This window comes from Salmo salar, chromosome ssa01 (genome assembly GCF_905237065.1).
Source record: "Salmo salar chromosome ssa01, Ssal_v3.1, whole genome shotgun sequence".
Lineage (NCBI taxonomy): Eukaryota > Metazoa > Chordata > Actinopteri > Salmoniformes > Salmonidae > Salmo > Salmo salar.
The window spans coordinates 141,214,350-141,231,621 of NC_059442.1; the positions used below are offsets into that span (position 1 = coordinate 141,214,350).

General features: G+C 43.1%; 1 protein-coding gene across 5 annotated transcripts in view; it reads right to left on the reverse strand.

Moving 5' to 3' along the window:
- LOC106565973 (regulator of G-protein signaling 3) overlaps nucleotides 1–17,272 on the reverse strand; it is a 202,382-nt gene that overhangs the window by 131,683 nt on the left and 53,427 nt on the right. For all 5 annotated transcript variants that reach the window (XR_006757932.1, XM_014133716.2, XM_014133701.2 and 2 more), the window contains one exon: nucleotides 7,680–7,791. Coding sequence is in view for 4 of the 5 variants with exons in the window: in XM_014133716.2 (XP_013989191.2) it covers nucleotides 7,680–7,791 (112 nt within the window). In the remaining variant the exon portion in view is untranslated. The remainder of the gene's footprint in view (nucleotides 1–7,679; nucleotides 7,792–17,272) is intronic.

The following is a 17,272-nucleotide window of genomic DNA, read 5'->3' on the forward strand; positions in this document are numbered from 1 at the left end:
TTGGATGGAGTCCACTTGTGCTAAATTATTTTGATTGGACATGATTTGGAAAGGCACACACCTGTCTATATAAGGTCCCACAGTTGACAGTGCATGTCAGAGCAAAAACCAAGCCATGAGGTCGAAGGAATTGTCCGTAGAGCTCGATAGAAGCCACTCCTCATTAAAAGGAACATGACAGCCCGCTTGGAGTTTGCCAAAAGGCACCTAAAGGACTATCAGACCATGAGAAACAAGATTCTCTGGTCTAATGAAACCAAGATTGAACTCTTTGGCCTGAATGCCAAGCGTCACGTCTGGAGGAAACCTGGCACCATCCCTACGGTGAAGCATGGTGGTGGCAGCATCATGCTGCAGGATGGAAATTACAGAGAGATCCTTCATGAAAACCTGTTCCACTGCACTCAGAACCTCAGACTGGGGAGAAGGTTCACCTTCCAACAAGACAACAGCCCTAAGCACACAGCCAGGACAACTCAGGAGTGGCTTCGGGACAAGTCTCTGAATGTCCTTGAGTGGCCCAGCCAGAAACCGGACGTGAACCCAATTGAACATCTCTGGAGAGACCTGAAAATAGCTGTGCAGTGACACTCCCCATCCACCCTGACAGATCTTGAGAGGATCTGCAGAGAAGAACGGGAGAAACTCGCCAAATACAGTTGTCAAGCTTGTAGCATCATACCCCAAAAAACTTGAGGCTGTAATCACTGCCAAAGGTGCTTCAACAATGTACTGAGTAAATGGTCTGAATACTTACTGTCACGTCCTGACCAGTATAAGGGGTTATTGGTTATTGTAGTTTGGTCAGGACGTGGCAGGGGGTATTTGTTTTATGTGGTTCGGGGTTTAATGGGACATGTATTTATGTAAGAGGGGTGTTTGATTTATGTGTTCCAGGGTTTTTGGGTAATGTTCTTGTTTTGTATTTCTATGGTTTTCTATGTTGTGTATTTCTTTGTCTTGGCCTAGTATGGCTCTCAATCAGGAACAGTTGTACATCGTTGTTGCTGATTGAGAGTCATACTTTGGTAGCCCTGTTTCACCTGTCCCTTTGTGGGAAGTTGTTGTTGTACTGCTGTGTGTTAGCCTGCAACACTGTTCGTTCGATCGTTTTCTTGTTTTGTTTGTTACGTGTTCTTTTAAAGTTAAGATGAGCACTCAACCCGCTGCGCCTTGGTCCCTTTCATACGACGACCGTTACACTTACGTAAATAAAATATTTCAGTTTTTGATTTTTAATACATTTGCAAATATTTATAAAAACCTGTTTTTGCTTTGTCATTATGGGGTATTGTGTGTACATTGATGAAGAAAAAAAACTATTGAATCAATTTTAGAATAAGGCTGTAATGTAACAAAATGTGCAAAAAGTCAAGGGGTCTAAATACTTTCTGAATCCACTGTACAGTATATGCCTATATATCAATCTTGAACAGGATTATCTATTTTGGATGCAATTTGAATGGAATTGATGGAGAGGGAGAGACTGCTGAGAGAGTGCTCGTTCATGCACTGATTTAAAGCAACGATATAGGAGTGTTTCAAACTCTGTAGCTGCAATTTAAATTAAACAAATAATATATATCACGACAATAAATAAACAAGGTGACCCCAGAAAGCCAGATGGAGATGTGTAAATTAGACGTGCATTCGCTTTTTATATTACTGTAGCACAGGCTATGCTGCAGCAAATGTAGGTGTAACTGTCCCAATAAATTATGAGATAATAGGTGTACATACTGAGATGGGCTGTCGGTCTTGAGCGTTGATCATACAGTGACCAGAGAGAAGGCCGTAGAGATTGCAGATTTAGACATCACATAATTTAGCAGTTCCATTTCACATCATGTTCATATAAATAATTTATTCTAATATTTTATTACAAAAGAGCGTTTTCTCGCAGTTATTTATTCCTTGAAAATTAAGTGGTTTTGGGCGGTAAATCTCGATAACTGGGTTCCCGCCATTCAACCCTACTGTCCAACAAGGAGAAAAGTGTGTGTGTGGGGGTACCTGCCTATGCCAAAGTCATGGTCAGAGAAATAAGAGCTAGGTAGAACACTAGCTGTACCAGACACTATTATCTTGTCATTTGCTAGGGGAGATCCAGACAGAGATATAGTGAACTAATATAGATTCTGTTGTGCAGTTGTATCCCTTAGGAACACTGACCACCTAAACACACTCTACCCTTCACACCACTGAGGTCATGTTCGTCCCCAAGGGTTGCTGTATACTCACCTACAATAATATGTGCAATATCTAATAACTATCTAATAACTATATTATGATATTAGTATACTGGTTCAATACTGTTACTTCACTAATTACTGCATGAATTAGCATATTGGTCAACCATAAATAATACCACTGTTAAATTGATTTATGACACGAAAAGTCAACTGTACATAGAACCTGACTGACTATGACAAACACAGCAATTAAGGTGTAATCGTAATTGGTTACTGATTTTACATGAACAATATTTCTGATCCTATGCTAAAGTCAGTATCACAGTTTCAGCACTATATTTACTGACTAAGGAACATTCTCAGGCAAATAAAATAATAAAACTCCCTCCTACCATCCCAACTCATGTTAGAACTTCACATTGAAGGCAGTCGTGTTTCTGTGACAGTGTACATGCACTGTACATCAAATTAGTATTTCGAAAGAGATAACTGCTCGTTCAACACAGACTTCCATGGACAGCCTGTGTATCACTGGGCTAACCCCGGGGGGCAGCCGAGTGAGATTGTTAGGCAGAATACTGCATCTCCTCGCTGCAATCTCAAATTGTTTTTCAGAACCAGATCAGAATGCTTGCGATTCTCCCAACTCAACAGCAGAGGTCACTCTTGCATTTATTTTACAGTTGCAGGAGAGCCGCCTGAGTCACTTTAAGACATCTACTGCACATGGGGAGGGAGATCACAGCTTGTATGGCAATTACAGCCTGTTAATACTGTTGGACCAATACTGTTGGACTGATACTTTTGGACTAATACTGTTGGGCTATTTTAATCATTCTTTAAAAAAGGATAACAAAGGATAACTTGTCATGCTTTATGAAGAATTCATATGGCCTTTATAAGATGCTTCTCAAATGCTAAATAAGAAAATGTCATACTATATAAGGGCCCTTTTAATAACAGGCCCCTTTCATGTGATGTTTTGCAAATAACAAATGTTTTGCTTGATGTGACTGTGCTCTGCAGGTACACACAACAGTGTGTGGGGGTGTAGTTTGTGTGTCTGTTGTGGTGCTCTCTCTTAGCTCCCTCTGTCTTTCCCACGCTCCACACCCCTGTCTCTATAGTAGGTGACAGGGTCACAGGAAATCCCCTGTCCCACTTCTGCCCCACCTCACTTACTCACACACACACACACCACCCTGGTTGAAACAAACACAGTCCCCGGAGCCTCTTTCCTGAGAGGCCTTGCCGTACTAAAATAACAATGATAGGCGGGTGGAGATGCACCCTCCTTGTACACCCCCCTCCCACACACACACACATCCCTCCCATCCCCTGATGACTTCCTATTCCACTGTGGTGGAGGGGTGCAGGGGAAAACCGTGCAGAGCGTGACCCAGCTGAGAGCACAGTTCATGGGGAGGATAGACCTACTACACCCCCCTCCTGTGTGTTGTGTCTCCGGGGCCAGAACATGAGCTAATGTAATGTAACATAATGTAATGTAACATAATGTAATGTAACATAATGTAATGCCCTGTCATCTGTTGGATTAAACACATAATAATAGCTAACCTCTCCCTAGCCTGACCAGTAGCTCACTTCGTATGTCAAAGAAGGCAGTCACATACTGGACTGTTGAATGGTAGAACTGTTACACTGATAACAACACATAGTTCAATATCTAAAACCGGCGCTTTAATGGGGTGTTGTCCTAGGGACAATTATATAAAGTTTTAGTTTGAGCTGTCATTTCAGAGGGAATATGTAAAAGTAAAAAGTGAAAGAGAGAATGAGGGAGGGACAGAGAGAGACAGAGAGAAACAGATAGAAAAAGGGAGGGAGGGGAGTTTTATAAGGTACCATATTTAATGACAGATGTCCCCTCAGGCATGGATGGTGAGATAGAACAGGCAGATTTGGGAATAAGAGAGAAGACAGAAAGAGAGAGAGATAATGAAAGAGAGGGTGGGGGAGAGTGAGAGTGAGACATAAAAAGCGAGAGATAAGGGTGCTCTAAAGTGCGTCACAGACATTGTAACGCCCTGGCCATAGAGAGGGGTTTTTTGTTCTTTATTTTGGTTAGGCCAGGGTGTTACATTGGGTGGGCGTTCTATGTTCTGTTTCTATGTGTTTGTATTTCTTTGTTTTGGGCCGTGTGTGGCTCCCAAACCAGGCACAGCTGAAGTTCGTTGCTGTTGATTGGGAGTCACACATAAGTGCATGTTTTTCCGTTGGAGTTTTGTGGGTAATTGTTTCTGTTCGTGTTACTGTGTTTAACGTGACAGGACTGTTAATTGTTTTGTATTGTATAGTGTTCTTGCCGTAATTAAATATATGACGAACACTAACTCCGCTGCGTTTTGGTCCACTCTCTCTAAAGGCAACCGTTACAGACATACAGTATATATACTGCTCAAACTCCAAGTCAATCACACTTCTGTGAAATCAAACTGTCCACTTAGGAAGCAACACTGATTGACAATAAATTTCACATGCTGTTGTGCAAATGGAATAGACAACAGGTGGAAATTATAGGCAATAAGTAAGACACCCCCAATAAAGGAGTGGTTCTGCAGGTGGAGACCACAGAGCACTTCTCAGTTCCTATGCTTCCTGGCTGATGTTTTGGTCACTTTTGAATGCTGGCGGTGCTTTCACTCTAGTGGTAGCATGAGACGGAGTCTACAACCCACACAAGTGGCTCAGGTAGTGCAGCTCATCCAGGATGGCACATCAATGCGAGCTGTGGCAAGAAGGTTTGCTGTGTCTGTCAGCGTAGTGTCCAGAGAATGGAGGCACTACCAGGAGACAGGCCAGTACATCAGGAGGCCGTAGGAGGGCAACAACCCAGCAGCAGGACCGCTACCTCCGCCTTTGTGCAAGGAGGAGCAGGAGGAGCACTGCCAGAGCCCTGCAAAATGACCTCCAGCAGGCCACAAATGTGCATGTGTCTGCTCAAACGGTCAGAAACAGACTCCATGAGGGTGGTATGATCGCCCGACGTCCACAGGTGGGGGTTGTGCTTACAGCCCAACACCGTGCAGGACGTTTGGCATTTGCCAGAGAACACCAAGATTGGCAAATTCGCCACTGGCGCCCTGTGCTCTTCACAGATGAAAGCAGGTTCACACTGAGCACGTGACAGACGTGACAGAGTCTGGAGACGCCGTGGAGAACGTTCTGCTGCCTGCAACATCCTCCAGCATGACCGGTTTGGCGGTGGGTCAGTCATGGTGTGGGGTGACATTTCTTTGGGGGGCCGCACAGCCCTCCATGTGCTCGCCAGAGGTAGCCTGACTGCCATTAGGTACCGAGATGAGATCCTCAGACCCCTTGTGAGACCATATGCTGGTACGGTTGGCCCTGGGTTCCTCCTAATGCAAGACAATGCTAGACCTCATGTGGCTGGAGTGTGTCAGCAGTTCCTGCAAGAGGAAGGCATTGATGCTATGGACTGGCCCGCCCGTTTCCCAGACCTGAATCCAATTGAGCACATCTGGGACATCATGTCTCGCTCCATCCACCAACGTCACGTTGCACCACAGACTGTCCAGGAGTTGGCGGATGCTTTAGTCCAGGTCTGGGAGGAGATCCCTCAGGAGACCATCCGCAACCTCATCGGGAGCATGCCCAGGCGTTGTAGGGAGGTCATACAGGCACGTGGAGGCCACACACACTACTGAGCCTCATTTTGACTTGCTTTAAGGACATTACATCAAAGTTGGATCAGCCTGTAGTGTGGTTTTCCACTTTAATTTTGAGTGTGACTCCAAATCCAGACCTCAGTGGGTTGATAAATTGGATTTCCATTAATTATTTTTGTGTGATTTTGTTGTCAGCACATTCAACTATGTAAAGAAAAAAGTATTTAATAAGATTATTTCTTTCATTCAGATCTAGGATGTGTTGTTTACGTGTTCCCTTTATTTTTTTGAGCAGTGTCGTTGCAGGGATGCGGCGGGACAGGACACAGACACCCCAGGATATTGTGACTCGGTTTGGGCTCCACACTGTCCAACCACAGCTGATCAGTATGACTGGACTCTCTGCCACCTGATCCCTATGTACAGTATATCAACAGATCTCACTTTCTCGTGAAAGCACACACACACACACACACACACACACACACACACACACACACACACACACACACACACACACACACTCACATATACTTACAGCCTCTTCACACTGAAAGGATCTCACTAGCATCCAGCCGGCTCTGGCTTACTGTAACCCCAGCTCTCTACTCTGAGTCAGAACCCTCTCCATCTCCTCTCTACATTATGAACACATGCATTGACAGTAAGAGGCATTTATTTGACCTGCAGTGCTTTGTTATACTGTGGGCCACACTACTGTATTCTTTGCAAGGTGCCAACTGAGTGGAGTGTTTATCCTGTTATGGATAGGGGGCAGTATTTTCACGGCCGGATAAAAAACGTACCCGATTTAATCTGGTTATTACTCCTGCCCAGAAACTAGAATATGCATATAATTATTGGCGTTGGATAGAAAACACTCCAAAGTTTCTAAAACTGTTTGAATGGTGTCTGTGAGTATAACAGAACTCATATGGCAGGCAAAAACCTGAGAAGATTCCTTACAGGAAGTGGCCTGTCTGACCATTTCTTGGGCTTCTACACTCTCTTTATTGAAAACTGAGGATCTCTGCTGTAACGTGACACTTCCTACGGCTCCCATAGGCTCTCAGAAGGCGGCAAACCGCTGAATGATGTCTTTGCAGGCCCTGGCTGAAAAACAGTAGCGCATTTGGATAATGGTAGATTATATGCTAGCTTGAAAAATGGGTGTCTGATTATTTCTGGCTGGGTACTCTGCTGACATAATCTAATGTTTTGCTTTCGTTGTAAAGCCTTTTTGAAATCGGACAGTGTGGTTAGATTAACGAGAGTCTTGTCTTTAAAATGGTGTAAAATAGTCATATGTTTGAGAAATTGAAGTAATAGCATTTCTAAGGTATTTGAATAACGCGCCACGGGATTCCACTGGCTGTTGAGTAGGTGGGACGATTTCGTCCCACATACTCTAGAGAGGCTAAGTAACTCATGCAAGCAGTAAAATTAGATTAAAAAATATATAAAAATACACCTTATGGATCTCTATCTTACAGGGAGATGTAATTCACTGTTGCTGGCCTACACATGGTAGATGCTAAGGGTCAGATTTAGAGTAAGGTCCATGTCAAGGGTCAGCAACTAGTACCTTCTTCGCGTCTCAACTGTTTTTAGGAAATCCATCCTGTAGTCTCAGCATTGTCTGAGGTTGAGGGTTTGAGGGTAACTGTCAAGTCTATGATCGGTCAGGTCAACAAGGTCAAGGTTAGGCCTATGGGGTTTATACACTGACCGTCAAAGCTGTTTTAGGGACAGGGGGTTAAAGGGGTTCATGTTGGGGTCATGTCTAATAGCACCAGGACCAGCTCTAAGGTTTTTGTTTAAGAGTTGAAACACTGACCGTCCTGTAGCCGTAGTTGTCTGAGAAATAGAGGGTTCTGTAGGACGTTACATCTCCCTGGTTCATCCTCTCTGGTCACCAACATCAGGTCTGTATAGATGAACACGGTCACCTACAGAGAGAGAGAGAGAGAGAGAGAGAGAGAGAGAGAGAGAGAGAGAGAGAGAGAGAGAGAGAGAGAGAGAGAGAGAGAGAGAGAGAGAGAGAGAGAGAGAGAGAGAGAGAGAGAGAGAGAGAGAGAGAGAGAGAGAGAGAGAGAGAGAGAGAGAGAGAGAGAGAGAGAGAGAGAGAGAGAGAGAGAGAGGAGACTGAATTAAACTTGGCTGAGAATCTCATATCGCTAAATCTCGACATAACAGCACTATGCATATATTGCAAAAAAAGTTGACATTGACGCACAACACACTAGATGCTCTTTTGCTAAACACATATTCATAAGCACACACAAACTCACAAACACAAACATGCTTGCTTATCAAATCCAATTATATTGGTTGCATACACATATTTAGCAGATGTTATTGCAGGTGTTGATAATGCTTGAGTTCCTAGCTCCAACAGTGCAGTAACATCTAACAATTAGGGCGAGTAATGTTGGACTCTGGAGTTTATATACAGTTGAAGTCGGAAGTTTACATACACCTTAGCCAAATACATTTAAACTCAGTTTTTCACAATTCCTGACATTTAATCCGAGTAAAAAACTCCTGTCTTAGGTCAGTTTCGATCACTACTTTATTTTAAGAATGTGAAATGTCAGAATAATAGTAGAGAGAATGATTTATTTCAGCTTTTATTTCTTTCATCACATTCCCAATGGGTCAGAAGTTTACAAACACTCAAATAGTATTTGGTAGCACTGCCTTTAATGTTTTTAACTTGGGTCAAATGTTTCGGGTTGCCTTTCACAAGCGTCCCACAATAAGTTGGGTGAATTTTGGCCCATTCCTCCTGACAGAGCTGGTGTAACTGAGTCAGGTTTCTAGGCCTCCTTGCTCGCACACACTTCTTCAGTTCTGCCCACAAATTTTCTATAGGATTGAGGTCAAGGCTTTGTGATGGCCATCCCAATACCTTGACTTTGTTGTCCTTAAGCCATTTTGCCGCGACTTTGGCAGTATGCTTGGGGTCATTGCTTCAATATATCCACATAATTTCCTTCCCCATGATGCCATCTAGTTTGTGAAGTGCAACAGTCTCTCCTACAGCAAAGCACCCCCACAACATGATGCTGCCACCCCCGTGCTTCATGGTTGGGATGGTGTTCTTCGGCTTGCAAGCCTCCGTCTTTTTCCCTTTTTCCTCCAAACATAACGATGGTCATTATGGCCAAACAGTTCTATTTTTGTTTCATCAGACCAGAGGACATTTCTCCAAAAAGTACGATCTTTGTTCCCATGTGCAGTTGCAAACTGTGGTCTGGATTTTTTTATGGTGGTTTTGGAGCAGTGGCTTCTTCCTTGCTGAGCGGCCTTTCAGGTTATGTAGATATAGGACTCGTTTTACTGTGGATATGGATACTTTTGTACGTGTTTCCTCCAGAATCTTCACAAGGTCCTTTGCTGTTGTTCTGGGATTGATTTGCGCTTTTCGCACCGAAGTACGTTCATCTCAAGGAGACAGAATGTGTCTCCTTCTTGAGCGGTGTGACGGTACCTTCAGGTGTTTAGAAATTGCTCCTAAGGATAAACCAGACTTGTGGAGGTCTACAATTTTTTTTCTGAGGTCTAGGCTGATTTCTTTTGATTTTCCCATGATGTCAAGCAAAGAGACAAGTTTGAAGGTAGGCCTTGACATACATCCACAGGTACACCTCCAATTTTCTCAAATGATGTCAATTAGCCTATCAGAAGCTTCTAAAGCCATGACATAATTTTCTGGAATTTTCCAGGCTGTTTAAAGGCACAGTCAACTTAGTGTATGTAAACTTATGACCCACTGGAATTGTGATACAGTGAATTATAGGTGAAAAAATCTGTCTGTAAACAATTGTTGAAAAATGACGTGTCATGCATGTCCTAACCGACTTGCCAAAACTATAGTTTGTTAACAAGAAATTTATGGAGTAGTTGAAAAACGAGTTTTATGTAAACTTCTGACATCAACTGTATATATATATATATATATATATATAAAGTATATACAGTACCAGTCAAAAGTTTGGACACACCTACTCATTCAAGGGTCTTTCTTTATTTTACTATTTTCTACATTGTAGAATAATAGTAAAGACATCAAAACTATGAAATAACACATTTGGAATCATGCAGTAACCAAAAAAGTGTAAAAAAAATCCAAATATATTTTATATTTGAGATTCTTCAAAGTAGCCACCCTTGGCCTTGATGACAGCTTTGCACACTCTTGGAATTCTCTCAACCAGCTTCATGAAGAACACTTTTCCAAGAGTTTTGAAGGAGTTCCCACATATGCTGAGCACTTGTTGTCTGGATTTCCTTCACTCTGCGGTCCAACTCATCCCAAACCATCTCAATTGGGTTGAGGTTGAGTGATTGTGGAGATCAGGTAATCTGATGCAGCACTCCATCACTCTCTTTCTTGGTCAAATAACCCTTGCACAGCCTGGAGGTGTGTTGGGTTATTGTCCTGTTGAAAAACAAATGACAGTCCCAATAAGCACAAACCAGATGGGATGGCGTATCGCTGCAGAATACTGTGGTAGCCATGCTGGTTAAGTGTGTCTTGAATTCTAAATAAATCACAGACAGCGTCACCAGCAAAGCACTCCCACACCATCACACCTCCTCCTCCGTGCTTCAAGGTGGGAAACACACATGCAAAAGTTATTCGTTCACCTACTCTGCGTCTCACAAAGACACGGTGGTTGGAACAAAAAATCTCAAATTTGGACTCATCAGACCAAAAGGACAGATTTCCACCGGTCTAATGTCCATTGCTCATGTTTCTTGGCCCATGCAAGTTTCTTATTATTATTGGTGTCCTTTTAGTAGTGGTTTCTTTGCAGAAATTTGATCATGAAAGCCTGATTCATCAAGTCTCCTCTGAACAGTTGATGTTGAGATGTGTCTCTTACTTGAACTCTGTGAAGCATTTATTTGGGCTGCAATCTGAGGTGCAGTTAACTCTAATGAACTTCTCCTCTGCAGGTAATTCTGGGTCTTCCTTTCCTGTGGTGGTCCTCATGAGAGCCAGTTTCATCATAGCGCTTGATGGTTTTTGCTACTGCACTTGAAGAAACTTTCAAAGAGCTTGAAATATTCAGGATCTACTGACCTTCATGTCTTAAAGTAATGATGGACTGTTGTTTGTCTTTGCTTAATTGAGCTGTTCTTGCCGTAATATGGATTTGATCTTTTACCAAATAGGGCTATCATCTGTATACCACCCCTACCTTGTCACAACACAACTGATAGGCTGAAACACATTAAGAAGGAAATAAATTCCACAAATGAACTTTTAACAAGGCACACCTGTTAATTGAAATGCATTCCAGGTGACTACCTCATTAAACTGGTTGAGAGAATGCCAAGAGTGTGCAAAGCTGTCATCAAGGCAAAGGGTGGCTACTTTAAAGAATCTAAATTCTAAAATATGTTTGTTTAACACTGTGTGTGTGTGAAGGGATGTACTGTATAGATACTATTGACAGTATATGGATAGAATATGTAGTACATCTGAAGAATTGTACAACAATAGTTAACCTGTCGGGGCTTGGGGACAGTATTTTCACGTCCGGATGAAAAACGTACCCAATTTAAACAGGTCACTACTCTGGCCCAGAAACTAGAATATGCAGATTATTAGTAGATTTGGATAGGAAATACTCTGAAGTTTCTAAAACTAATTGAATGGTGTCTGTGAGTATAACAGAACTCATATGGCAGGCAAAAACCTGAGAAAAATCCAAGCAGGAAGTGAAAAGTCTGAGAATTGTAGTTCTTCTTTTGATTCTCTATCGAAGCTACAGTGTCTGTGGGGGAGGTTGCACTTCCTAAGGCTTCCATTGGCTGTCTAAAGCCTTCAGAAAGTGGTTTGAGCATTTTCCTGTCACTGGGCAGATAACAGGAGCTCAGTTTCTGAGTGGTCTGCCTGGCAACAAAGGGATTGGATATGCGCAGTCACGCGAGCACGCCGTTCCTTCTTTTTCTTCTTGAATGAATATGCTATTGTCCAGTTGGAATATTATCGCAATTCTACGTTAAAAATACCATAAAGATTGATTTTAAACAGCGTTTGACATGCTTCTAAGTACGGTAATGGAACATTTAGACTTTTCGTCTCTCGTTCCGCACTCGCGCGTTATGCCTTTGGATAAGTGATCTGTACGCACGAACAAAACAGAGGTATTTGTACATAAATATGGATTATTTCGAACAAAAACAACATTTCTTGTGGAAGTAGCAGTCCTGGGAGTGCATTCTGACGAAGATCAGCAAAGGTAAGAGAATATTTCTAATACTAATTCTGAGTTTAGGTTGCCCCGAACTTGGCGGGTGTCTGAATAGCTCACCGTGATGGCTGAGCTATGTATTCAGAATATTGAAAAATGTGCTTTCTCCGTAAAGCTATTTTAAAATCTGACACAGCGGTTGCATCCAGGGGTAGTCTATCTATAATTCTTAAAATAATTGTTATATATTTTGTCAATGTTTATGATGAGTATTTTTGTAAATTGATGTGCACATTCACCGGACGTTTTGGTGGGAAAACATTTTCTGAACATCACGCGCCAATGTAAAATGCTGTTTTTGGATATAAATATGAACTTTATCGAACAAAACATATATGTATTGTGTAACATGATGTCCTAGGAGGGTCATCTGATGAAGATCGTCAATGGTTAGTGCTTCATTTAGCTGTGTTTTGGGTTTTATTGACACATGTCCTTGCTTGGAAAATGGCTGTGTGATTATTTTTGTCTATGTACTCTCCTAACATAATCTAATGTTTTGCTTTCGCTGTAAAGCCTTTTTGAAATCTGACAATGTGGTTAGATTAACGAGAAGTTTATCTTTAAAATGGTGTAAAATAGTTGTATGTTTGAGAAATTAGAATTATGACATTTTGTTGTTTTTGATTTTTCCGCCCTGATATTTCACTGGCTGTGTCCCGCAGGTGCTAGCCATAGAAGTTAAATAGGATAGGACTTGACTTGAAAACTTTATATACATATGAAGTGGGTTAAACAGTGTGTAAACATTATTAAAGTGACCAGTGTTCCATGGTTGAGTAACCAAGTGGTAGCCAGCTAGTGACAGTGACTAAGTTCAGGGCAGGGTACTGGGCAGAGGCTGGCTAGTGGTGACTGTTTAACAGTCTAATGGCCTTGAGATAGAAACTGTTTTTCAGTCTCTTGGTCCCAGCTTTGATGCACATGTACTGACTTCGCCTTCTGGATGGTAATAGGGTGTGAACAGCTTGGGTGGCTGAGTTCCTTGATGATCTTCTTGGCCTTCCTGTGACACTGGGTGCTGAAGATGTCCTTGGAGGGCAAACAGTTTGCCCCCAGTGATGCGATGGGCAGACTACACCAACCTCTGGAGAGCCCTATGGTTGTGGACGGTGCAGTTGCCGCACCAGGCAGTGATACAGCCCGACAGGTTGCTCTCAATGGTGCATCTGTAAAAGTTTGTGGGGGTCTTAGGGTCTAAGCTGGATTTCTTTAGGCTCCTGACATTGAAGAGGCGCTGTTGCGTCTTTTTCACAACACTGTCTACGTTAGTGGACCATTTCAGATTGTCAGTGATGTATATGCCAAATAACTTTAAGCTTTTTTCACCTTCTCCACTGCAGCCACGTTGATGTGAATGGGGGCGTGCTCTCTCTGCTGTCTCTTGAAGTCCATGATCAGTTACTTTGTTTTGTTGTCATTGAAAGAGAGGTTATTTTCCTGGCACCACTCCACAAGAGCCCTCACCTCCTCCTTGTAGACTGTCTCATCATCGTTGGTAATCAGGCCTACCACTGTTGCATGGTTTTAAAACTGGATGATTGAGTTGGAGACGTGTGTGGCCACGCAGTAATGGGTGAACAGGGAGTACAGGATGAGTCTGAGCACGCATCCTTGTGGGGCCCCTGTGTTAAGGATCAGCATAGTGGAGCTGTTGTTGCCTACCTTCACCACCTGGGGGCGGACCATCAGGAAGTCCAGGATCCATTTGCATAGGGCAGGGTTCAGACCCAGGGCCCTGAGGTTAGTGATGAGCTTGGAGGGTACTATGGTGTTGAAGGCTGAGCTGTAGTCAAGGAACACTATTCTTACATAAATATTCCTCTTGTCCAGATGGGAAATGCAGTGTGCAGTGCGATGACGATTTCGTCATCCCTGGATCTATTGGGGCTTTATTCAAATTGCAGTGGGTCTAGGGTGTCGGTTAAGTTGTAGGTGATTTGATCCTTAACTAGCCTCTCAAAGCACTTCATGATGACAGAAGTAAGTGCTACGCAGCGATAGTAATACCTTCACTTTCTTGGGTACAGGAACAATGGTGGTCATCTTGAAGCAAGTGGGGAAAACAGACTGGGATAGGGAGAGATTGAATATGTCCCTAAACACACCGTCTGGGTCGGCAGCCTTGCCAGGGTTAACACGCTTAAATGTCTTACTCACGTCGGCCACAAAGAATGAGATCTCACAGTCCACGGGAGTAGTGGTGGCCCGCGTCGGCGGCATCGTGTTTTCCTCGAAGCGGGCGAATAAAGTGTTTAGCTTGTCTGGGAGCAAGACGTCAGTGTCCGCAACGTGCCTGGTTTTCCTTTTATAATCCGTGATTGTCTGGAGTCCCTGCCACATACGCCTCGTGTCTGAGCCGTTGAATTGAGACTCCACTTTTTCTCTGTACTGACATTTTGCCTTACGAACGGCATAACTGGACTATTTGTACTAAACCATATTCCCAGTCACCTTGCTGTGGTTAGATACGGTGGTTCACGAATGCTGCCATCTATTCACAGTTTTGGGTTTGGATAGGTTTTAATCATCACAGTGGGAACAACATCCCCTATACACTTCCTGATAACCTCACTCACCGTGTCAGTGTATAAGTCAATGTTATTGTCAGAGGCAACCCAGAACATATCCCAGTCCAAGTGAACAAAGCAATCTTGAAGCGATTGGTCAGACCAGTGTTGAACAGTCCTTTGAACAGTCCTACTTTCTATCTATAGGAAGGGAGGAGCAGGATGTAGGCGTGATCTGATTTGCCAAAGGGAGGGTGGGGGAGGGCCTTGTAGCCTTCCTGGAATGGAGAGTAACAATGGTGGAGAGTTTTTTATGCGTGAATGGCGCAGGCAATGTGTTGATAAAACTTCGGAAGCGTTCTTCTAAGATTTGCTTTAATAAAGTCTCCAGCTACAATAAATGTGGCCTTAGGATATGCGGTTTCCAGTTTGCACAAAGTCCAGTGTAGTTCCTTTATAGCTGTTGTGGTATCGGCTTGAGGGGGAATATACACGGCTGTGACAATGACCAAATAGAATTCTCTCGGGAGGTAATTACGGTCGGCATTTGATTGTGAGGTATTCTAGGTCAGATGAACAAAAGGACTTGAGTCCCTGTATGTTACCACAATCAGACCATGAGTAGTTAATCATGAAACATACACCTCCGCCTTTCTTTTTCCCAGAGAGTCCTTTATTCCGGTCTGCCGAATGTACTGAAAACACAGTTTGCTGTATGGGCAGGGACAGTATAGAGAGCCATGATTCCGTGAAACAGAGTATGTTACAATCACTGATGTCTCTCTGGAAGGAGGTCCTCACCCTGAGCTCATCTACTTTATTGTCCAGGGACTGAACATTACCAAGTAATACACTCGGAAGTGGTGGATAGTATGCACACCTCCTGAGTCGGACTGAAAGTCCACTCCGAAAACCTCTTCTCCGCCGGCAGCGTCTTGGAGCAGTCTCTGGGATAAGTGGAATTGCCTTGTGGGGTACGAACAAAAGGTACAATTTAGGAATGTAGTATTTCTGGGAGAAATGCTGGTGAGTTACCGCCACTCTAATATCCCAAAGTTATTTCCGGCTGTATGTAATAGTGCAACAGACGTTCTGAGCTAATAATGTAGGAAATAACACATAAAAAACTAAATACTGCCAAGTTGCTTAGGATCCAGAAACAGAGTGGCCATGTCTATCGGCCCCATCTTTTCATTGTCAACTGCCCTTCTATGTCAATTATGACATTTCTCAGAATCATCGAAATTGGACACACTTCCCAATCAAAATAGACGATAATCTTGATATTCCTTTAAATGTTTGAAATGATAATCTTGATAGTATTTTAAAATGTTTGATAGATGATCATTTTGCTAGTCTTTTAAGATGTTTGAAAGCTGATCATCTTGATTGTCTTTAAAATGTTTGATAGATTATAATCTCAATAGTTTTTTTTTAAATGTTTGATAGATGGTAATCTCGATGGTTGTCACCCTGCAATGTCAGAGTAGTTGTGTATCTGGTGTCATGGACAGAGAATCACACACATACTGACACACACACACATACAAACACACAAACACACAGACACACAAACACACACACATTCACAGCCCCTCTCGCCTCTTCAAAGTGCCTTCAGAAAAGTGTTAAACTGCAACCTTCTATGCAACAGGAAGTGTAGTTCACACAGGAAGACAGAGCACCATGGTCTATAGAGAAACATTGCTTCAACCTCCAAAGCCCCCCTAAAGATTACATTTGCATGTTGTGTGAATGCATGACTAATCGAAACCCTAGCTAGTCTAACTTATTCATGAGTTTTCTTAGTATTCTTCTGACCCACTAAAGCAAAAGCCTTGCTAACATAGAGAAATATGAAGGTACAGACACCAGTCCACAACTGCTTGCGGTGTAAGCATTTTCAGCACTTTAATTGACTGACTAATGAAACAAACTGGCAGTCACCCACCCTAAAGACCAATTATGGCTGGTACATGTTTGAAGGGTAGGGGGCTGTGAAAGGTGAGGGTAAAGGAGTGGGAGGCTTGCGTGTGAGAGAAGAGAAGGGCACACACACTGCCTTCCTAAACTGCCTTCCTTCCTGGCCCTAATGTGTGTGTGTTTTGGGTTGTGCTGTATCGGGGGTGTGGGGGGGTATTTTGGCAGAGGGACTTCTCTGTCTCCTGCCTGTCAGTGGATGGGCCAAACAATGAGACAGGCAGGAGAGAGAACGCCTGTATAACCTATTGTAATGCGCTAGGTCTCAATGGTGACTGGACGGGTCCTTTGCACTGGAGCTGCTATTACATGTGTGTGTCGGTTAGTTTTTCAGCATAATATGTGTGTCAGTGAAACTTCACCACACAGGACTGGACCAACACCATACACTCAACGTTTCCGATGTGAGTAAGATTTTTAAACAGGTCAACATTCACAAGGCCGCAGGGCCAGAGGGATTACCAGGACGTGTACACCGAGCATGCGCTGACCAACTGTCTTCACTGACATTTTCAACCTGTCCCTGCCTGAGTCTGTAATACCAACATGTTTCAAGCAGACCACCATAGTCCCTGTGCCCAAGAACACCAATGTAACCTGGCTAAATGACTACCATCCTGTAGCACTCACGTCTGTAGTCTTGAAGTGCTTTGAAAGGCTGGTCATGGCTC